This window comes from Paramisgurnus dabryanus, chromosome 1 (assembly GCF_030506205.2).
Source record: "Paramisgurnus dabryanus chromosome 1, PD_genome_1.1, whole genome shotgun sequence".
Taxonomy (NCBI): domain Eukaryota; kingdom Metazoa; phylum Chordata; class Actinopteri; order Cypriniformes; family Cobitidae; genus Paramisgurnus; species Paramisgurnus dabryanus.
Window position 1 is genome coordinate 28,187,441 of NC_133337.1, and position 24,584 is coordinate 28,212,024.

Here is a 24,584-nt window from a genome sequence, read left to right on the forward strand (position 1 = left end):
AGGTACTTGTTTTTTAATGTAATTAGGTATTAAATAAAGTTTAATATGAAAAGTAGTGAAGTAAAAAAAACACTCTGATGAAGAATGGATTTGAAAAGTCTACTTGTAAAAACTTGAGTACTTTACTCTTCTGGATATCTCTGTGTTTATATTAAAGTGTATGAGTGTGTGTGAAGTGATCATAAAGTTTCCTGTACATCTGCACACAAGAGGATTTAATGCTGAATAGATACTGAAGTGTTTCATTTATTTGATGTAAATTTATCTTCACTCTTGCAGGTGTTTGTCTCCTCTGAACATGGAGGGAGGAGCGTCGTTCATCAGCGCTGACGTTCTGCTGATATATATGGAGAAAATCAAAAATATCTCTTCTGATTTGTCACTCAAGTTGTTTGATGATTTCCTTTCTTATTTCTAATAAGGTAACAGAGAGCGTGATTGGTCTCTCTCTCTCTCTCTCTCTCTCTCTCTCTCTCTCTCTCTCTCTCTCTTTACATTGACTTTTCATTATTCTCTCTCAGTCTGTGTGTACAGTAGAGGATTATGGAGATCTGTCTCACACTCATTTTACTCTCCTCTGTAGTAATGACCATTACTGCTGGTAAGTACACACTTGGGGTAAAAAAAAGAAATTTTGGGCGAAAAAAATTAAAATGAATCTATTTCATATATTTTTAGATTCGACTATGAGGTTGGTGAATGGTGGCAGTCCTTGTGCTGGTAGATTTGAGGTTCTTCAAGATGGTCAATCGGTAACGTTGTGTGATGATTTTTGGAATGCAGAACTAGCATCAATGGTGTGTACACAGCTGGGCTGTGGCAATAATTTAGATACCATACATCTTGCTTACTTTGGACCGGGATCAGGAGAAATTGCAAAGGACGACATATTCTGTGCCGGACCACAGTCCACAACACCGATGTGCACTGAAAGAGAACTGGGTGTCCATAATTGTAAGCACAATAAAGATGCGGGAGTTGTATGCTCAGGTATGTTAAATATTTACATTTAAGTATTAGCAAATTACTACATTAAACCAATCACGGTATAAAAACAACAATTTAAAATCAAGCCTAGACATAATTATGTGACTCAGCTAAAGCCATTTTTATTGTATATTTTTTATTTACTGTTTTCTACATAAAATCATCCTAAATAATGTAAAGAAGATTCTTCATGATAATATAACCTTGATATATTTAATATTGACTGAGTAAGATCGTGTCAAAGATGTAAACACAAGCAAATGGTAAATCATCACTTTGTAATTTTAGGTGTCAGGTTGGTTGGAGGTTCTCACTGTTCTGGAAGATTAGAGGTGCCACTCGGTAACACCTGGATGTCAGTGTGTGATGCTGCCTTTGACCAAAAAGATGCAGAGGTTGTGTGTAGAGAGCTGGGCTGTGGACCTCCTGTACAGCTGCTGGGTGCAGATACTTTTGGTAAAGGAGAGGGGCAGGTGTGGACACAAGAGATTCAATGTAGAGGAGATGAATATCAGTTTGATCTTTGTCCAACATCATCTTCATCCATCAGTTGTTCCCATGACAACACTGTGGCCCTTGTGTGTACCGGTAGGTGAATAAAATATGAATGACATTTAGTAAAACATGAAACTTACAACATAAACCATTGTGTATAATATATTTAATATGTCTTAAATGTATTTATATGTGTATGTATTTTAAATCTTTCTTCTTCTAATGTGGCCTTTCTTTTTCAGAAACACTGAGATTAGTTGGTGGTGGCAGTCGCTGTGCTGGCAGAGTGGAGATTTACTATGATGGTCAATGGGGAACAGTGGGTCATGATAGATGGGATCTGACAGATGCTGCAGTGGTGTGTAGAGAGCTGGACTGTGGAGAGGCTGTAGATGCACCAATAAATGCTCATTTTGGAGAAGGAACAGGACGAATCTGGATTAATTTTGTCAGCTGTGGAGGAGCAGAGTCCACACTGAAGAACTGTAGATCAGTTAAATGGGGAGTGAAGGGTAACCATACTAATGATGCTGGAGTCATCTGCTCTGGTAAGACCTTCTAGACTTATGTCATCACTGCCAATCATATCTTCCCCACAGAACTCTCATATAATTATACCTTTTCACACCAGTTTAAATAATATACTGCATTGTTCCTACAGCATTTGAGACACCACCTTGCATTTTTTTTCTCTCCCACTCAAGATTTGTTCTGTTAATTTTGTTGCCTTCTGTAAATATTGTAAATTGATGATGGCAGTGCAGGGAGAGGGATGAAATACATAGTTTTGGAAAATATTATTTCTGAAAATTTCTTAAATGGGTATTTTTTGTTATTCATAAGACAATATTGTCTTTATAAATGACAAATATTTGAGCTATTGTTTTATTGAAGCAATCAGGCTGGTTGGAGGTTCTCGCTGTTCTGGGAAAGTTGAGATGCCTCGAGAGAACACCTGGATGTCAGTGTGTGATGCTGCCTTTGACCAAAAAGATGCAGAGGTTCTGTGTAGAGAGCTGAACTGTGGGGTTCCTGTACAGCTGCTGGGTGCAGATACTTTTGGTAAAGGAGAGGGGCAGGTGTGGACACAAGAGATTCAATGTACCGGTGAAGAGTCTCATATATCTCTCTGTCCAATATCGCTTTCTCCGAAAGACAACTGCACACATGAGAATGCTGTGGGACTTACATGTTCTGGTAAAAATGGGGTATTTACAAAAATCACATTTTACAATTTGTGTTTTATACTGCTTGACTAAAATCTCTGTTCTTTGACCAGGTTTCTCTGACCTCAGACTGGTGAACGGCTCTGATATCTGCTCTGGTCGAGTTGAGCGTCAGTATTTCAGTAAATGGGGCTCAGTGTGTGATGAGTGCATGAATATGAGAGCTGCCAATGTTCTCTGTAGAGAGCTGAATTGTGGGATTGCTGTGTCTGTTGTGGGAGTGGACTGGTTTGGAGAGGGATCTGGTGAAATCTGGGCTGATGTGTTTGATTGTCAGGGGAATGAAACAAAACTCTCAGAATGTTCAATCTCTTCATGGAGTCGAGCTGAATCCTCTCATAAACAAGATGTTGGAGTCATTTGTTCTAGTGAGTGAACTTCACTCTGTCATTAACATGAAGTTACTGTAGTGTGATCGTAATCAATCTGAAAATGTCAAATCCTTTCTCCAGATTCCTCTCTGTCTCTTCATGATGGTCGAGTGAGGTTGTCTGGAGAGAGAGAGTGTGAGGGTGAGGTGGAAGTTTACATTCATCAGGTTTGGAGGAGAGTTCTGCTGGACTCCTGGAGTCTCACTGAATCCTCTGTGGTCTGCAGACAGCTGGGCTGTGGCTCTGTGCTGAACTTCACTAATTCCTCTTCATCCAGTGATGAACACAGTTATGAGTGTGTGATGGGCTTCCAGTGCTCTGGGACTGAAGATCATCTGAGGAACTGCAGCTCTCCACAAACTCTCAACTGCAGCACAACACAACAGCTGGCAATCACCTGCCTTGGTCAGAATTATAATATCTATCCATATGATTAATTAAAATGGGTTTACATAGTCTGTAGTTAACTCTTTGTCTGATTTTAGGTCAGAACTCCATCAGGTTGGTGGGTTCTGGTGGAGATTGTGCAGGAAGGCTGGAGGTTTTTCACAAAGGCTCATGGGGTACAGTGTGTGATGACTCCTGGGATATTAAAGATGCTCATGTGGTGTGCAGACAGCTGCAGTGTGGAGTGGCTCTCAGTAATCAGCCAGTACCAGCCTGGTTTGGTCCTGGTTCTGGACCCATATGGCTGGATGATGTGAACTGTGAGGGGAATGAGACGTCACTGTGGAGCTGCTCTTCACGGGTTTGGGGAGATCATGACTGTAAACACAAGGAGGATGTAGGAGTCGTGTGCTCAGGTAAGGAGTAACATGCAGTTATGAAGTTAATGTGGTTAAATATATATAAATATGTTTTGATCCGATACATTCATTGTAAAATGTTTAATTAGCACATTTAAAGTACCAGACTGTGATTGATATAAGTTGTATTTTCAATCTAGAGTTTAAAGAGCTCAGGTTAACTGAAGGCTGTGAAGGGAATGTGGAGGTTTTCTACAATGGATCCTGGGGTAATGTTTGCAACAATCAGATGGAAAGTGACACAGGGAGTCTAATCTGTCAAGAGCTGAACTGCGGAAGATCTGGCAGTCTGTCTTATTCAACACCAAGAGTGCCATCAGCTCATAACTGGTTGGATAATGTTGAATGTCGACCACACGACTCAAATCTGTGGCAGTGCCCGACTTCACCCTGGGGACAGAATTACTGTAGTCAGAATGAGGTGGCTCATATTACCTGCTCTGGTAAGATAACATTTTAACTGCCCTGTGGTCAAGTTTGTACTTGTTGCCTTGTGTAATGTATAAATGCTATGGAATACGGCAGTGTGAGATTTCAATAATGTTATTCTTTAAATTCTGGGATGAATAAATTTTATCATGTTATATTCTCAGATGTGATTCATGAAGCTCCTCAGAATCATCTGTCATGTTCTAACTCACCATCTCCACATCGGAGACAATGTTCAAGTATGTTTATACGAGGACTACATTTTTTTTTTCAATTATAATATTATAAAATACATATTCTTTTTATGGGCATTCCACACAGTTTCAGTGTGTTGTTGTAAATGTTGTTTGATGTGTGTGATGTAGATCATCTTCCTCTCAGACTGAGTGGAGGGAAGGGTTTGTGTTCGGGGAGACTGGAGGTTTATCATAACTCTGTGTGGGGTTCAGTCTGTGATGATCTGTGGGACATCAGAGATGCTCAGGTGGTCTGCAGGCAGCTGGGTTGTGGAGCAGCATTGAGTGCTGATGGGAATGAAGCGTTTGGTGCTGGTGAAGGTGTTGTGTGGATGAACAGAGTCGAGTGCAGAGGGAGTGAGATTCACCTGTGGGACTGTCCTCATGTCCTGAAAAATCACACTGACTGCTCACACAAAGAACAAGTTAGACTCATCTGTGCAGGTGAGAGGAAAACACTGAGAGATCAATTCATTATAATTTTAGCACTTACTTTAATATGTGTGTTTGTTTAATGAAGTTTATTTAACTAAGTTCGGGAGGAGCATGGTCATGTGATCCAACCAATCAGTGCAAAGAGGTCCCTATAAATGGCAGTCCCTCACCTCTGTCCCGTGACAGATTTTTTTGCAGCATCCCTCCTCCACCCCATCACCTCATTCTCATCTAGATTCATTTATCACAGTTAAAGATGGGGGAGTACTCTGGGTTCGTGCTAAAATTCCGAGCTCGGAGCCCTCTCCTCGGACAGCACGCCAAATATGCTTTATCTCATTCCCTATCGATTACATGTCAATGCGAACTCATGAATTTTACAGATTCATCAGTGTCTACAACTCCTGCCACAACAACATCAGCTTCTCCTTCAGTTTCTCAGACAAACAGGAGATCAGTGACTCCTCCACAAACTCCTCCTCTCTTCAATCCTCCAGTGGTTGTGATTGTACTGGGAGTTTTGCTCTTACTGCTCTTAGTGCCGCTGCTGATACTGATTCAACACAACAGAGAGATGAGGAGAGGTACAGAGATCCACACATCACATACAAGTACACATCTGACATATTGAACTACATCAGACATCAATCTTACTACAGTCTTGTTCAGTGTATCATCAGTCATGTGTTGTGTTTGTGTGTCTACACTCACAGCTCTCTCTAAGAGGAGACACAGGACTCAGACTGAGGCAGTTTATGAAGAGATTGATCACAGACACACAAACACACACAAACACTTCACTCAGAGAGGTGAGACTTCTGTCTTATTCAATCAAATCAGATGTAGAAATATTAAAGTCAGTCTGATGTTTGTGAGTTGAGCTGATGTTCGTCTATTATTAGTCCTGTTAAACCTCCGGCTTCAAACCACACAATTCCTCCACAGAGCTGCAGGTGTGTGTGTGTGTGTGTGTGATTATTTTTGGAGGTTAATGGGGAGGGGGGTTCATATGCTTGTAAGTTTATATGCAGGTGTGTGTGCGCTTCTTCCTGTCTGTTTGTCTTGAATCCGGTGAGAGATGAGTTCATGTCAGGATACAGGTGTGTGTTTGCAGAATGAAGTTAACTCATATTTTTAATGTCTAAATAATGTTTTAATATAAATCTAGATAAAATAGGTTGATGTGATATTCTTGTGCTCTGTGATGTAAATGTAGGTTGAGGTTGTTTGTAATGATCAACATGTTTCTGACTCTTCTGCTTCACTTTAACAGGGAGTCTCATCTCTGAAGAACAGCATTCTGGATATGAAGATGCTGATGAGCTTCTCTCAGGTTAGAGGACTGAACGTCAATATTTAGGTTTTAAAGCAAATTAAGAAAAATTATTTAATAATTTTTGACAAACTTGGCAAATATACACATTAAATTTCACAACACTAAAGTTTCTGAGTCTCTTATCTTTATAGCAAAAGACTACAAGATTGAATATTATGATGATGTCTCCAATGGCAGTGACCTGAAAGGTTTGTGACTTTATTGACTGATCAGACTTCATGGTGTCATAATGTACAAACAGATATTTTGTATTTTGTTTTCAAACATGTTTTGTGTTGATGTAGAAGAGATGGTGAAAAAAGTCCCAGCAGAATACTATGATGATGTCATCACTGATGGACTAAAAGCAGACAGTGAGACAGGTGCACTTCTGTTATTCTGTATTAAGATGAAATATAAGATCTGTACATGAAGAGAAAATATACTTTATATCTCTATGGGTGTGATGACGTGTGTCTCATGTTATATTTGTAGAAGACACACTTGAGAAGTATGATTATGTCATCACCACAGGACAAAACTCTGATCTTCAAAAAGGTGATTTTACTTCATTTCTAGGCTCTTTCTGTAACGTAACATCTATTTAAAGTGACGCTCAGTACAGATATAATGTAGGTTTACTGACTCTTTGTCATTCTGATGGGATTTGTTGTTTATCTCTTATGTATGTGAACACAACAGAGAGTTATGATGATGTCATCATCAATGGACAGAACTTTCAAGGTGTAATAGGTGAGTTACACAGAAGTGCACATTTATCAAGCAGTACATCTAAGTTTCTTATGTATGTCTATTATAGCATTAATCCAGTCATTGTGACTTTATCAGCTGTTATCAGTTTGTGTCAGAAAGAGAAATGTGTCTATGACATGAGACATGATGTATTAAAAATCACAATATGAGTTGTTTGTCATGTGACTTCATCAGAGGGAGTTCAGGAGGAGTATGATGATGTGAAGAATGACAGTGAAGATGTGACAAACCTGTTAGGTAGATTATTAACCTCTAGATCTCATTTAAAGATGTATATTATAATATATTTTATCTTTATATATTACCTATTTAAATAGTTCAGTTTAAAATCTTCATACAATTAATAAAAGAATATGAATGCGCTTTTGTTTTACACAACAGATTATGATGATGTGGGGGAGGAGCCAAACAAAGTAGGAGGGACTGTGTGACTAAATAACCACACCCACTGTCTCATGTCATGAAATCATATTACAGCTTAAAATTATATAAGTGATCAAATTTTGATACTACGCTGCAGTGCCTAATGTTTTATTGATATTTCAAATAGTTTTTTATTGAATATCAAATGCTTTGCTTTTATAGAGAAGTTACAAATGTACTTTATTTTTTATGGCTGGTTGGAGAAGAGTATAAATAAAATATCAGAGAGCATCATACTGTACATAAATGTGGTTTTATTTAAACGGCTGTCTTAACAGCACAGTTTCTTGTGTGAAGGTGCATTTCAACATCAATGTTTTACACAATTTAAACCTGAGGGTTTTGAGTCTTACTGCTATTGAATGATTTGTGTTGAGTTTGGATCTTCTGCAGTAACAGATTCATCTGTAGATTGAGCTCGAGTTCACTCTTCTTGGAGTTTTGTCTTGAATTCCTGCAGGTAAAATAAATCAAACATCAGTGATTTGTGTCTGACATAAAAGATTCATCATAAAATTAAAAGATTTAGGAAACTACAGAAAACAAATAACACAACTTCATCTTAATAACATGTGTATTTCTGTGCAGTTGTGTGATGAATCTGTCTGTGTGTTGTTATAATGTAATATCTTTGTTATATCACACATCTACTGGATGTTATCATGGTCAGTTTCTTCTCTTCTCACCTCTCTTTATCCCCTAAGCTCCTTCTTTATCTTCTCATTATCTTCTGTGTGTTCATTCAATAAAGCTACACAACAATAAAACACAAAACTCAATTTAAAATAATACAAATGAAACACAGATGATAATAAACAGTCAGTATTTTGTGAGGTTTATATTTCAGATTGTGTTTTGATCTTTGTTTCATGACATGAATGAGTTTGGTCAGAGATGCCAGGTTTTGTGTTTGAGTTTCTCCTCTTCATCCACTGCTCTCTCTTTCCATCTCTTCTTCTTTCTCTCATCTTCTTTAAATCGGTATTTTCTTGTAAAGTAGTTTGTCATATTCATGTTTTATCTCTTCGTCTTGTAAAGCAAATCTCCTGAAGAAATATGAGACAGATATTAGAGAAGATTTAAGCAGAACTGATTCAAATACACTCAATTCTGTTAACAACATTGTATAACGCAGATGTTTCGTTTATCAGTTTTTTTGATTCATAGATTTGTTTGATTAATTGATAACCTGATATTACTGTTTTTAGTATTTGAAGCACAAAAACAAGCAATCGTCTACCCACCCTCTTTAGAAACATCTTTGAACATGATATGATGAACCCTCATATGCAGCATCACTTTAAACATGTTTACTTTTATCGGACGTTCAGTTTAATTAAATTTTTAAAGAATTCTGTAAGATTTACCTCAGTTGAGCTCCCACAACAACAACAGAGCCGTCTGGCTCTGTTGACGTAAGATTTACTCCAGGCATTAATAATCAAAATTAAACATCGATTTGACTCCTCACGTCTTAAATTCACAATATATGTCAACAATCAATGATTTCGCTTAAAAAACACAAAATTTTCCTATATTCTGTTTTAATAAACAGTTATATTTAAACACACAGTGGTCTTTGACGCGCGTGATGTTTGGAGCGCGTTCATGTGTGAGATCAGAGGAGGGTTTGCTGTTGTTTCAGTCATGACCGCATGGTAGCAGTAGAGGCTATATCAATCTCACACTGATTTATGTTACTTTTTAACCAGTCGTTGATGTTATAAAAGTAATTTCGGTCGCATATGAGTGTGTTATGGCTCTCTGTCGGATTGGCTGTGATTAGGACAGAAGCACGAGTGCAGTATCAGAGGTCGATGAGAGTTTGACCATAGTCAAACAGGTAAGATGTTAAAATTAGGTGATTGTGGTGAGATTTGTCCCCTGGTGCATCATGCAATTATTATAGTAAAGTGAGCCCCTGTGTTTTCTTCTGGATTTAGGAAATTGAGTTAAAACCCTGCTAAAAAAACAATAGACACCATCACAGAAATTCCATTTATTTTTATTTTTTATTTTTTTGGTTCTAATGGAATATGGCTCAAAACACTACAGTGTAGTGGTTTTAATGGTAAAAGCGAATAGTTCCTGTTGGTATTTTAATGGAAACCATTAGAATTTTCTGTAATGGTTTTATTGTTGTTTTTCAGCAGGGAACACGAAGTCTGAGGAAGGTTGCGAGTGTAGATCAGTGTTGTGTTCAGTGAGAATAATTTGACCTCAAAATTAAAGTGCAGGGAAATCAGACTTAAATTTTGTACAATGGGAACAAAGTCAAAACATGAAGCACAGTGAAGATTCTTCATGTATGACAACATTTACTGATGATTTGATTGACAGTTCTGCCATCTAGTGGATAAATGAAGTATTACATTATTAAATGCTGCAAGTACTGTATATTGAGAATTACATATTCAGTAGATGTATTAAATTGTTTATGTACAAATGTTTTTTATTAGGACACTTGTTGTATTTATAGATTTAGCAATAGACATTTATTTACACTGATTATAACTTATAGGATAAATTAATTAATAATTTATAGGATAGTTTATAAAATATTTTTTATATGTTTATGTGCTCTATTTATTTATTTAAAAGACAGATTTTAACTTTGATGTAACCAAAAAAGGTTTAAATGTGCAATAACTTCTAGTTAATAAATAAGAAATTAAGAAAGATTTAACACAGAGATAAATACATAGAGAAATGGACTTTTATAAACATTAAAAAACATTATGTGGTTAAATTAAAGTTAAAATCTGTCTATCTATGTTAAAAAATACAAGAAGGATGTAGGAGTTGTGTGCTCAGGTAAGAAGTACCATGACATGAATGTATTTTACATTTAGGCATTGAGCAGATTCTTTTATCCAAAGTGACTTGCAAAGATAAGGAAACAGGAAAGTGATTTGTCATAGGGAGTGCTTATACCAAGTCACAAGCTTTCACTATTCCAGAACAATACGTGTTAAGAGAGGAAGAGAATTAGTATTTTTTTTAAGATAGAAGAGGTGTCTGCAGTCAATATTTAATTGTCAAGTATTTTTTGAAGAGATAAGTTTTTTTGTTGTTTTTTAAATGTAGCAAGAGATCTGGCTGACTGGACTCCTATAGGAATATCCTTCCACCAGCAGCGAGTAATAAAGGAAAATGAGGGGGAACGTCATTTTGTGCCCTTTTGTGAAGGTATGACAAAGCACCGCTCATTTCCTGAACATAACGTTGTGATTGGGGTGTAGGAATGCAGGAAAGTGTGAAAGTATGCCGGTGCAGTGCCTGTGAAAGTTCTGTAGGTGAGCATTAGTGACTTCCTGACACGCGCTTCAATAGGTAGCCAGCCAGTGGAGAGAGATGAAGAGCAGTGTCACATGAGCCCCTTTTTGGCTTTTGGAAGATGAACCAATTGGAGTGGTTTAATAGGCTGTGCAGGGAGGCCAGCAAGGAGATCATTACAGTAGTCCAGCCTAGAGATTATGAGGGCCTGGATAAGGAGTTGTGCAGCATGCTCCATAAGGAATGGGTTTATCTTTCTGATATTGTATAACGCAAATCGTCATGATCGCCCTGTTATTCAAATGTAATCAGTGAAGGATTTATCGTCATCAAAGACTACACCAAGGTTTCTGCCAGTTTTGGAAGGAGTAATGGTTGTGTTGCCCAGTTGAATGGAGATGTCATGCTGTATACTGGGTTGTGCAGGAAAAACATTTATTTCTAGTCAAGTAATATTTTTTTACATTTACGGTATGTAGCTAATATCAGATGTTTACAGCTTATAGTATCTGCAGTTGTTTAAGCAGTGGCTGCAGGAGGCACAATAATATTACGCAATAGGGGTGGCACGGTTCACAAAACCCTCGGTTCGGTTCGTATCACGGTTCTATGGTCACGGTTCTCGGTTCAGTACGGTTCTTGTTGTTAGTTTTTCTTTACATTTTTAACACGCCAGAAATGTATTATCTTATTAATGTATTAATTATACATAATTTAGGATACAGTATTAAAAAAAAGTTATATCATGTAATCATGCACAAACTGAATTTGACTTTAAGCACATTATTGGGACCATATCTGAGGAAAGCTCTTAGATTTATCACTGAGAGGCTGCTTAAATACTGCAGAAAGTATATGTGGATGAGAGAGAAACACAACGTTTACACCTGTAATATTTAAATCTGTCTCTTTTGTCCACTTTTGACCACTTCTGTCCTGATTACTTTGAGGGGCAATTTCTGAAATAAGATCGCGCAACTTTCACACGCTAGCAAAATGAAACTACGCAGAAATCAGCCGCTTTAATTTTATCAATGAAAGGTTAAAAATAGCGCTAAATACAAAAAGACGTAAAACATTGTGTTCAGTACCTCAGATTAGATAAATGGTCGGAGAGAAGGCGGTCTCCTAGGCTGTTCGAGCACATTCAACCCATAGACTGCAGTTCAATCTATTGTTTTATTTCCGCTGTCATCATAGGTAACATGAAATAAAAATATGTTTCCACACACCAAACTTATACGACGCTGGCGCATCCTCCAACTGCGGGCAGACTTCCTTTTCTCTTCCACTTGCCATTTCTACACGTAACATAACCTGCAGTACTTATACTCCAAAACCAGTCACCTCTTCTTTCGCGCGAAAGGGAAACACGCTATCTGAGGTCACATACAGGGCATGAGACTACATTGCGCATGCCATGAACCGTTGAACGTGCGGCACACACGCGCTCCGAACCGAGACAAGCAAACCTAACGGTTCAGATTTTTTTCATGGACCGTGCCACCCCTATTACGCAATGCCTGTAAATAGTCCCCTGGCATGATGGTGCCTTTGTAGATTATTATATTAAGGTGCTTTACAATATTGTCCAGATGTTTGTGTTTTGGTGTGGAGTAGAGTTTGTTGAATGTTGTGGGATATGTGTGGGGATTTACCAGTTCTGGCTGTTTAGGAGTCTGATGGACTGCGGAAAGAAACTGTCTCTCAGTCGGCTCGTACAGGACAAGATGCGGAGACGTCTGCCTGAGGGCAGCAAATCCGTTTGACGGGTGGCTGGGGTCGCTCATGATCTTTCTGGCTTTCCTCGCACACCGCCTGGTGTAGATGTCCTGGAGGGAGGGAAGCTCACCTCCTACAATGTTGCAAGGAGTTCACACAACTCTCTGCAGAGCTTTACTGCTGCTCGCAGTGCTGTTCCTGAACCAGGCAGTGATGCAGCCGGTCAAGATGCTCTCCACAGTGCAGGTGTTGAATGATCTGAAGATGTCTGACCTCGTCCCAAACTTCCTCAGCCACCTCAGGAAGAAGAGGCGTTGGTGTGCCTTCTTCAGCACTGCGGCAATGTGAGCCAACCATGTGAGATTGATGTGAATGCTGAGGAACTTAAAACTGATGACTCGTTCCACCTGTTTCCTGTCAATGGTAATAATATGCTCTGTGCTCCGTCTCCTAAAATCATTGACTAGCTCTTTGGTTTTGTCAGTGTTTAGTGAGAGGTGGTTCTCCTGGCACCATTTTGTCAGAGTGTGCACCTCCTCTCTGATTCATCATTGTCAGTGATCAGGCCTACAACCGTTGTGTCATCTGAAAATTTGACGATGACGTTGGAGCTGTGTGTGGCTGTGGAGTTGTTATACTAAAACTAATGCTATTTAATGATTCACGTTCTGGCTTCAAACATTGGTTTGAATAAATATTATTTGATGAAACAAAGATCCTATTAGAAGGTTTGGGGCCTTCAGGGCTTGATAGTGTAGAGCCTACATAGAATAAACAACCAAACTCCTCAGTCCCATAATCATCTTTTTTATAGTTATTTATTCACAATCCAAACATAGTAAAATAACACATAAATAGGCTTATTTGGTAGCAAGGGCATGTGTGTATATTAAAATGGGCTAACACTTTTAAGTACCTCACAAGTGGATCTAGAAACACATTGGGTTTATATATAATTATATCTAAAGCCTCAAAACAGTGACATAGGCCAGCTCCTAAAACAGAGCCAGAAATCACCATTAATCTTACACCAAACATTTAACAATAAACACACATCATCCATAAATACATACATTACTCAAATACCAAATACACTACAATACATTTAAATACATCAAAACACAAAACATTTACAAAACACCGTAACAATGCACTTTAGCTACATATCACATACCTGGCAGCAGCTACAACAAATGTTTCTTCGCACAGGTACAACCCTTCATCATTGCCTGCATGACATATTTAAATATACGCAATTACACCACATGTCATGCATTTTAAAACCATTACCTTACATATAATAAAATTAACTCTACCTTAAATAAGGAAGAACACAGCCACCAAACCGGCGTTGTCTACTCGGCGTGCACGCCGCCATTACAACTCCATTCATAAAACACTCCATGATTACTACCGTAATCCCCCTATATAATTGGACTACTGTAAATGCATATGGGAGTACCCTTATTTACCGTAAATACATTACAGCGACCATTACATTCACCCCCCACCAATTGATCATCGTCCCTTTAACACTCTTTAATAACCCTTTATACTTTAAGTGCCATTAATCACCCCGTACTCCCAACATCCCCATCATTATACACTACTGACCTAGGTAAATTAAATGGATTAGAATGCCTTCCTGCTGTTTGCCTACTAGACCGCCGCAACTGCATTTCAGGTATTTGAACCACATCAAAATGTTGAGGCTCTTCTACATCCTCTGAGTCCGAATTGGATTCACTGCATTATCCAAGTTTCAGTTGACTCCCCTCCCCCAATGGTGGTTCAGGTGGAACCCTCCTAACAACCCATGCTTCATCTGAATCACCATCAGAGACTGCACCACTGCAGCTCTCCATATCCTGGTCACATGACCCTACTACCGCTGGGCCACATGGTCTTAATTCTGTTCTATGCACATTTTTAGGTGGGCCAGATCCATCCACCGGAACAACTGTATACACAGCTTTACTATCATCTGGCCGAGCTATCACCTTAAAAGGACTAGGCATCCACACATCCTGAATCTTATGTCTTCCTGCAAAACTATGGTTCCTACGATAAACCAACTGACCCACCTGTAAAGAACTCTGCAACGAAGGTGGACCAACCTGTCTTCTCCTTACTTCGGCAGCATGCTCCATCTGTTCCCTTGCTTTTTGATAAGCCTCCTTAATTCGCTCCTGATACCCCACCACCCACTCATCAACTGTCTCACCAAAATCTGTCTGGGTTACCCCAAACAAAATATCAACTGGTAACTTTGGCGGCTGCCCAAAAACCAAAAAATATGGGCTATAGCCAGTGCTCGCATGCTCAGTTGTATTGTAAGCAAAGACTACTTCCGGTAAATATTCTACCCATCTCCTTTTCTTTAATGGTGAAAGAGTTCGCAACAAATTATGCAGAGTACGGTTGAACCTCTCGCACTGGCCATTGCCTTGCGGATGGTAAGGAGTAGTTCGACTCTGCTTAATCCCATACATTTTACATAAGTTCTGAACAACCTCTGCCTCAAAACACCTCCCCTGATCTGAATGAATTCGTTGGGGAACTCCATACTTATGGATCCACTTCTGCACCAACGATTTTGTTACCGTTACGGCTTTCTGATCACAGGTAGGTACTGCAACCACAAATTTTGAAAACACATCAGTGAAAATCAAAACATTCTCCTTACCATCACTAAAAGGTTCCAAAACTGTAAAATCCATAGCTACCACTTCAAATGGTCTTCTAGCTAATAAATTACCTTTTTCAGTTACCAGTTTTGGCACAGCAGCTTTTGCCACAATACATCTCTCACACTGCCTACAATAAGCCTCAATATCTTGAAACATGCCTGGCCAATAGCATCTGGCTCTAACCAATTTAAAGGTGTGTTCCACACCCTGATGTCCATGTTCATCATGTAGCCCTCAAAGAACTTCCTCCCTCAAATTCTGCGGTAAGAGCACCTGTTTAATTTGGCCCTGTCTTGTATCCACAAATCGACAATACAACACTCCCTTCTCCTCTACCAATCTCTCCCACTGCCGAAGAAGTTCCGAGGTCTTACCATCTTCCTTAACCCTTGCCAATCTGCCTGGTTTAACTTGCTGACTCCAATACACACAAAACCTTGCAATAATAGGATCAGCCTGCTGTTGAGCTGCCCAAACCTCGGGTGAAAACACTGGGAAACTCCATGTTGTTGTCTGCTCATTAACCATCACTATATGCTCCTTCTCCTCAATTTGATTAGAAATACTTTGCCCAATAGCAGAAACTGGTGCCCTGCCCTGTACTGAACTTCAAAATCAAATCTAGCCAAATCTGAGACCCATCTCTGCTCAATAGCCCCAAATTTGGCAGTCTGCAGATGACTCAGCGGGTTATTATCTGTAACCACAATAAATTTGGGACCTAACAAATAGTCACGAAACTTATCGGTGATTGCCCACTTCAGTGCCAAAAGCTCTAATTTCATGGCACTATAATTCTCCATATTTCGCTCAGATGGCCTCAACCCACGACTTGCGTATGCAATTGGTCTCCTTCCACCCTCCCCTCTTGGGACAAAATTGCCCCAAGCCGCGATGACTAGCATCAATCTCCAAATAAAAAGGCCTTGTAAAATCTGCATATCCAAGCACAGGAGCAGTCACTAATTTTTCTTTTAATGACTGAAAAGCAGTCTCACACTCGGAACTCCACCGTTCAGAAATGGGCACTCTTATTGTCCTTGCTTTACCTGCCTTAGGTGTCATTAATGCTGCAAGGCCATGCAGGGGGGCTGCCAACTGTGAAAAATGCTTCACAAATCGCCTATAATACCCAGCAAAACCTAAAAAAAGATCTAAGTTCTGCTACTGTACTTGGTCGTGGCCACTGGGCCACTACCCGAGTCTTTTCAGGGTCTGTTGCAACCCCCTCAGCAGATATTACATGTCCCAGGTATGACACCTGGCGCTGGAAAAGCGAGCATTTACTCCATTTTACTTTTAAACCACACTCACGGAAACGTGTAAGCACTAACCCCAGACGACTTAGGTGTTGTTCAAAAGATGATGAGAACACAACCACATCATCTAAATATAAGAGCAAAGACTGAAAATGTTGGTCCCCTAAAATTCTCTCCATAAGTCGCTGAAATGTTCCTGGCGCATTACAAAGTCCAAATGGCACACGGTTAAATTGGTATAAACCAAACGGAGTACAAAAAGCAGTCTTTTGTCAGTCTTTCTCTGCCACTTCCACCTGATTATAACCACTAGCGAGGTCCAAGGTTGAAAACCACTGGGCCCCGCTAAGGGCATCCAGCTACTCTTCTATCCTAGGAAGTGGATAAGCATCTTTTCTCGTTTTCAGGTTCAGCTGCCTATAGTCAACACACATGCGCATATTGCCATCTTTTTTGGCGAGGTGATAAATAAGGACTACAGCTCTCACAAATAACCCCCTGCTCTAAAAGTTGTCTAATATGAGCCTTTACCTCTTCATACTTGCTAGGGGGAAGACGACGATATCGCTGACTAATCGGCACATCATCAGTAACTGGGATCTCATGCTGTATAAGTGACGTGCACCCTAGATCTTCATCATTGAAAGCAAACACATCAGCATACTCATTTAGTAATGCTTTAACCTGAGCTACCTGATGACTTTCTAACAAGGAACATTCAAAAGGAAAATCATGTGAAAAAATGGGCCCAGCCTCTTGACTCAAAACCAAGGCTTCTTCTGTACCTAATGAGATTTGAACTTCCCCAGGGCCTATATTCTGAAAAGAAACAGATTTTAAACCCCCTGCTACTACCTCAGCTGCATGCAGTTGGGCCAGTCGTGTATGAGGGGCCAAGCTGATATCTAACGCACTAGCATTTATGATCGGAACAGCTAGTTGGCCACCCTGGACCTTTACCAACCCAGGGGACACCATAAGTGCCCCAGGTAAAGCCCCTTCATCCACCTCTAGGCCTTCTACCAATGCAATGTAATCTGAATTATAAGTATTCTGAAAACCTGTAGCAGGGACCAAACACATAGAACCTGCGGGTATTAGTATAGGTAAGGGAGCCATCACTTTTGCAAAACCTTGAGGACATTGTTCTGGTGGCATTAAATTAAGAGGACCCGACAAAATTTCACTGCAATCCTTTATTATGTTCATGCCCACTAATCCTGGCACATTTTTCCTTTTCAATTTTGATACAGGATCTGTTGGATCTTTCACCACCAAAACACCACATTTTGGCAAAATCTTCCCCATAATCTTAACATCAAGTTCTTAATACCCCAAATATGGTATAGAAAGGCCATTTGCTGCCTTTAAAGTGAGCCACCCACACTCCTGTAGAACAGAGGTCCCCAACCACCGGGTCGCGACCCAGTACTGGGTCGTGGACAAGTTGCCACCGAGTCGCAAGAACGTCCCGAAAAAATTTGTATAATAGCCACGTAATAGCTTAATCGGGTATTTTGTACTGTAAGAGAGCCGACTTCAAATAACATCAATCATTTCCACTTTTGAACAGAGCCGCGCTCTCTCTCTTTTTCTCCGCCTCTCTCTCTCTACCAGCGCATCAGCGATCACATTGCTGTCATTAGAGTTTGAACATACAGTACTTCTAAAACACAATTGATCAAAGAATTGCGGATGTATGACTTTATGAATTACTGAAGTTTAATGAAGCCCTCACAGTCCAAGAGCCTTGTTTTTAGGTAATAGGTGAAGGGCCCATGGATTTAAAAATCAATAAACATCGGTGGGCTTCTGTAACACCCTAGATTGTGAAGCCTTATAGCCAAGAGGCCACCTTCATGACTTGTGCATGGATATTTATCATTGATTTTGAGCAAAAATCTTCATTACTCTTCAAAATCAAAGTGCAGTGAAATCAGACATCAAAACATCAAAACCTGAGCCACAGTGAAGATTCTTCACAGTAACTGATGCTTTGATTGACAGATCTGTGACTGACATCTAGTGGATAAATAAAGCATTACAATATTAAATGACCTGAGATGCTGCTGTATGAATGTTATAATCTGTAGATATATTGATTGATTTACTGATTGATTTAATGTAGAATCTGCAACAGATTTAATTATTATTTAGGTTTAGCACAGATAATGTGATTTTAATTTATTTTTATTTTATTGGACGTTTTGTCTTTTTTGTTTGAATAGAAATGTAGAAATGTCCATTAAATATTATAATTTAAATGTTCAATGTATTTCATATATTTATACAGGGATATATTCAGAGGTGTGAAGTAGTAAAGTATTTTTACTCACTACTCAACTATCTGTACTTTATCAGTTTTACTCTCTGATATAAAAAAAACTTTAACTTCACTATAATACAAGTTATTTTTACCTATAATACTTAAGTACAATAAATGTAGTACTCTCTTATATATACTGAAGTAAAAGTAATTAAATATTAAATGAAGTTTAATATTAAAACTAGTGGAGTAAAACAAAAAACACTCTGGTGAAAAACAGATTTGAAAATACTTGAGTAAAATAAGTTATTTGAGTACTTTACACCTCTGGATATCTCTGTGTTTGTATTAAAGTGTATGAGTGTGTTTGAAGTGATCATAAAGTTTCTTGTACATCTGCACACAACAGGATTTGATGCTGAATAGATACTGAAGTGTTTCATTTATTTGATGTAAATATATCTTCACTCTTGCAGGTGTTTGTCTCCTCTGAACATGGAGGGAGGAGCGTCGTTCATCAGTGCTGACGTTCTGCTGATATATATGGAGAAAATCAAAAATATCTCTTCTGATTTGTCACTCAAGTTGTTTGATGATTTCCTTTCTTATTTCTAATAAGGTAACAGAGAGCGTGATTGGTCTCTCTCTCTCTCTCTCTCTCTCTCTCTCTCTCTCTCTCTCTCTCTATTGACTTCTCATTATTCTCTATCAGTCTGTGTGTACAGTAGAGGATTATGGAGATCTGTGTCACACTCATTTTAATCTCCTCTGTAGTAATGAAAAATATTGCTGGTAAGTTATATTATCAATTAAAATTAAAATATTTATACTTAACATTAATACGTATCAATATATTTAATGCTTTTTGGGTTTTTTTTGTGTATCAGAAATTAATGTGAGGTTGGTGAATGGTGGCAGTCGTTGTGCTGGTAGAGTTGAGGTTCTTCATGATGGTCAATGGGGAACAGTGTGTGATGCTGGTTGGGATCTGAAAGATGCTGCAGTGGTGTGTAGAGAGGTGAACTGTGGAGAGGCTTTACAGGCTACATATAATGCTTACTTTGGACAAGGATCAGGACCAATCACAAAGGCTTATGTGAGGTGTAGTGGATCAGAGTCCTCACTGAAGAACTGTGAATCAAACGACTGGTTTATTCAGCACTGTTCTCATGATTATGATGCTGGTGTGATCTGCTCAGGTGAGCTTCTCTAAATATTTTCCTGTTAATTCATGACTAATAACAACATCATTCTGTCACAGGACACACAAATGAAAATACTTGGTTATATTCCGGTTTAGATTTTTGTCTTCTGAATTCAAAATACAAAATTTTTGTTAACATTTTATTTAAATCTATACAATAAATTTGCAGTCAAAATATCATCCAAAATCATTTATTTCATGTATCAGAGTGACTTCACTATAATGTGTTAAGAAACATTCATAAATGTTTCTTATTTTTCATGTATTTTCATTAAGAACACATCAAAAAGTTTCCAGACTTGTTATTGAGGATTAGTTGTCTTCTGGAAGAATCTTTCAGTTTCCAATATTATCTTAACAAATCCAGTAACAATCTTATGTTCTGTTCACTTTGTCCATATAATCAGAAACCATAAACTATGGAAGGTTTGCAAGACTTGTGAATGGACCTCATCTGTGTTCTGGAAGAGTCGAGCTGCTTCGTGGGAACACCTGGATGTCAGTGTGTGATGCTGTGTTTGATGATCAGGATGCAGAGGTTGTGTGTAGAGAGCTGAACTGTGGGGTTCCTGTACAGCTGCTGGGTGCAGATACTTTTGGTAAAGGAGAGGAGCAGGTGTGGACACAAGAGATTCAATGTAGAGGAGATGAATCAAACAGTCGATTATGTTCATATTCTTCACGTAAAGTAACCTGCTCTCATGACAATGATGTGGGATTGAGATGTTCTGGTAAATATCAATGCTGAACCTTATTATAAAGAAATCTAATATTAGTTTAAGCAAATCATATTGAAAATAATCAAAAGGCAAAACTTTTAAAGCTCTTGAAAAAAAGTAATGTATTTACATAAAATACTTTGTTCCAGTCGGGCTCTTGTTGGTTTTTCTGTATCAACAGTTCAGCGATGCTCCTCAACTTTAATACACGAGCTGCAGCTCTACTCTTAAAAATAAAGATTCAATAAAGTTCAAGATGTGATTTTATTATTTAAACTAAACAACATTCAGATTTGATATCATTTAACATGAAGGAGCACAGACAGAGGAAAAATAGAAAGTTTAACTTGGTATAGGTTAAGGTACAGATAGACTTCAGCCTAATGATGATATTTCAGTAATTGATCAATTTCTTGTATTTTCTGTATTGAAAATTAAAATACAAAAAGGTCCTATTTGTTTTTTAATATACTTACACAATTCTTGATATTTATTTTGATACATTTTATCTAAAGTATTTTGTATTTTAAATCCATTTTTATGTCAATCTCTGGTTATGAGCTGTTCTGTATTTCAGTAATCTGAGATCTTTGTCCAGTTTAAACAGTGCTCAGATAAATCTATATAAATATCTGTTCTTTTGTCTGTATTTTGTTATATTCTGTTTCAGTAACCTCTGAGATCTCTGTTCAGGTTACTTTGACCACAGACTGGTGAACGGTCCTGATATCTGCTCTGGTCGAGTTGAAGTTCGATACCTTAATGAGTTGAGAACAGTTTGTGATGCATGCTGGGATATGAGAGCTGCCAATGTTCTCTGTAGAGAGCTGAATTGTGGGATTGCTGTGTCTGTTGTGGGAGTGGACTGGTTTGGAGAGGGATCTGGTGAAATCTGGGCTGATGTGTTTGATTGTCAGGGGAATGAAACAAAACTCTCAGAATGTTCAATCTCTTCATGGAGTCGAGCTGAATCCTCTCATAAACAAGATGTTGGAGTCATTTGTTCTAGTGAGTGAACTTCACTCTGTCATTAACATGAAGTTACTGTAGTGTGATCGTAATCAATCTGAAAATGTCAAATCCTTTCTCCAGATTCCTCTCTGTCTCTTCATGATGGTCGAGTGAGGTTGTCTGGAGAGAGAGAGAGTGTGAGGGTGAGGTGGAAGTTTACATTCATCAGGTTTGGAGGAGAGTTCTGCTGGACTCCTGGAGTCTCACTGAATCCTCTGTGGTCTGCAGACAGCTGGGCTGTGGCTCTGTGCTGAACTTCACTAACTCCTCTTCATCAAGTGATGAACACAGTTATGAGTGTGTGATGGGCTTCCAGTGCTCTGGGACTGAAGATCATCTGAGAAACTGCAGCTCTCCACAAACTCTCAACTGTAGCTCCAGACAACAGCTGTCAATCACCTGCCAAAGTGAGGATAACTGACCTTATTCATCATTGTATTCAATACTTTTCATAGACAACATTGTTTTCTCTCTGTATATCAGAACTCACAGGTCAGAGGTCCATCAGGTTGGTGGGTTCAGGTGGAGATTGTGCAGGAAGGCTGGAGGTTTTTCACAAAGGCTCATGGGGTACAGTGTGTGATGACTCCTGGGATATTAAAGATGCTCATGTGGTGTGCAGACAGCTGCAGTGTGGAGTGGCTCTCAGTAATCAGCCAGTACCAGTCTGGTTTGGTCCTGGTTCTGGACCCATATGGCTGGATGATGTGAACTGTGAGGGGAATGAGACGTCACTGTGGAGCTGCTCTTCACAGGTCTGGGGAGATCATGACTGTAAACACAAGGAGGATGTAGGAGTCGTGTGCTCAGGTAAGGAGTGTTATGGCATGAATGTATTTTAAAGAGGATTACATTTCTTTTTAGTCAAAAAATAATTCTATAATTCTACATATGAAGCTTATTTCACAGAATTGCAGTTCTTTAATATGCAGTATTTAAAATGTTTTAACATCTTATTTTTAGTTTAGTACCTAAACTCCAAGTTGAAGATTAATGCAAATATCTTTCAATCTAGAGTTTAAAGAGCTCAGGTTAACTGAAGGCTGTGAAGGGAATGTGGAGGTTTTCTACAATGGATCCTGGGGTAATGTTTGCTACAATCAGATGAACAGAGACACAGCGAGTCTGATCTGTCAAGAGCTGAACTGTGGAAGATCTGCCAGTGAACCCAATTATTCAAATGGATTGAGGTCTCAGAATTGGTTGGATTTCTTTAAATGTCGATCGCATGACTACACTATATGGCAGTGTCCATCTTCACCTTGGGGACAGGATTACTATAGTACAGATGAAGTGGCAAACATTACCTGCTCTGGTGAGATGAAATTTAAGTTACTGTCTTGTGAGATTTCTAATTATTTTGTGTGTAATGTATTTAGAAACTAAAGGGTTCGTGATAGTATATTACTGAAATGATATGTTTTATTTGGTTTTATCCACCTTATTTTCAAACATGGAAGTAAGTGATGTGACGTATTTCCCTTTTTTTGTTTGAGACATTCATTTTAATAGCCGGCCGGTCGTGGGAGCACACATAAAACCTGATTTAAACAGTTATTGTAAATATTTACTACAACTGCCATGTATGACCAAGTAAGAGGATGAAATTAAGAAGTGGCCTGATATTTAATATGAAAATAAATTCAATCATTTCGTGTTGTTGCTCAGGAGTGACGTGTCTTCAATGCGCAACTATAATAGCACAGAAGCATATCAGTATCTTTGAAATGGGAAAGTCAGTCAAGTGTTTGTACAAGGAATAGAGCAAGAATTTGTGTTTTTAACCTTTTCAGGTGATGGTTTAAAATGTTACAACTGTTGAGGTTTAAATGTGGATACAGATCATGGGTGCAAGTGCACCACATACACATTCAGCTCTTGTGCTTGTATTATGGTCAAAATAAATGTTTTGTAGAGATTTACAGCGTTTTTATCAGCTATTATGGCAACCCCTAACTGCACAAATGATGCCGGTCTTCCTGGATTTCATAAGAAGCATTAAAATGCCAGTCAAAACAGCACACTTGTGTCCCTCGCAATAGGACTACCATTAGCTTTAGTGGCTCACCGGAAGTCATGCGCAAAGGAGCTAAAAGATGGCGGCGCCCACATTTACGTTAAATATAAGGTGGATACCACAGGCCTGATGAATGCTTTATTCTGATTGGTTGAGAAATGTTCCACAGGTGTTGATTATTTTTCTGTAAAACGCAAACCTGGCCTGTCAAAAGTCTTAAAATAACCACCAGAACGATGTTTGTGGTAACCGTGGTATAAGCAGAATAATTGACTCCGGTCCTTTGAATTATTTATTTCGAAAATTCTATGGCCCATCATCAATTATTCCTTACGTGATTGACATTTTCTCATGTAATGATTTCAGAAACGGTGATAAATGAAGTTCCTCGGAGTAATCTGTCATGTTCTACTTCACCATCTCCTCACCAGAGACAATGTTCAAGTATGTTTATGTAATAAATAAAACTGTATAACATTGTAAAAATCTGTGTTCAATCTATGTGTTTCAGTGTGTTGTTGTAAATGTTGTTTGATGTGTGTGATGTAGATCATCTTCCTCTCAGACTGAGTGGAGGGAAGGGTTTGTGTTCGGGGAGACTGGAGGTTTATCATAACTCTGTGTGGGGTTCAGTCTGTGATGATCTGTGGGACATCAGAGATGCTCAGGTGGTCTGCAGGCAGCTGGGTTGTGGAGCAGCATTGAGTGCTGATGGGAATGAAGCGTTTGGTGCTGGTGAAGGTGTTGTGTGGATGAACAGAGTCGAGTGCAGAGGGACTGAGATTCACCTGTGGGACTGTCCTCATGTCCTGAAAAAACACACTGACTGCTCACACAAAGAACAAGTTAGACTCATCTGTGCAGGTGAGAAGAAAACACTGAGAGATCAATTCATTATCATTTCAGCAATTATTTTTAATATG

General features: G+C 38.8%; 1 protein-coding gene, 1 long non-coding RNA gene and 1 pseudogene across 2 annotated transcripts in view; 2 read left to right on the forward strand and 1 right to left on the reverse strand.

Annotated features, from left to right (window-relative positions):
* LOC135778983 (uncharacterized) overlaps positions 1-7,505 on the forward strand; it is a 55,056-nt gene extending 47,551 nt beyond the window's left edge. The window contains 20 exon segments of the mRNA XM_073812798.1: positions 280-331; positions 538-601; positions 679-990; positions 1,276-1,575; positions 1,725-2,030; positions 2,377-2,679; positions 2,762-3,076; positions 3,161-3,525; positions 3,570-3,882; positions 4,026-4,328; positions 4,680-4,994; positions 5,369-5,596; positions 5,699-5,794; positions 6,259-6,318; positions 6,453-6,509; positions 6,606-6,683; positions 6,796-6,858; positions 7,003-7,053; positions 7,249-7,311; positions 7,456-7,505. Of these exon segments, the coding sequence (XP_073668899.1) occupies positions 280-331; positions 538-601; positions 679-990; positions 1,276-1,575; positions 1,725-2,030; positions 2,377-2,679; positions 2,762-3,076; positions 3,161-3,525; positions 3,570-3,882; positions 4,026-4,328; positions 4,680-4,994; positions 5,369-5,596; positions 5,699-5,794; positions 6,259-6,318; positions 6,453-6,509; positions 6,606-6,683; positions 6,796-6,858; positions 7,003-7,053; positions 7,249-7,311; positions 7,456-7,505 (3,694 nt within the window).
* A 249-nt stretch (positions 7,506-7,754) lies between these two features.
* Positions 7,755-9,089, reverse strand: LOC141282042 (uncharacterized). The gene is made up of 3 exons (XR_012336566.1): positions 8,865-9,089; positions 8,184-8,543; positions 7,755-7,951 (listed from the first exon to the last, which is right to left on the reverse strand). It is a non-coding gene; the product is annotated as an uncharacterized lncRNA (long non-coding RNA).
* Positions 9,090-19,486: 10,397 nt separating this feature from the next.
* Positions 19,487-24,584, forward strand: part of LOC135774814 (scavenger receptor cysteine-rich type 1 protein M130-like) — a 49,697-nt pseudogene continuing 44,599 nt past the window's right edge.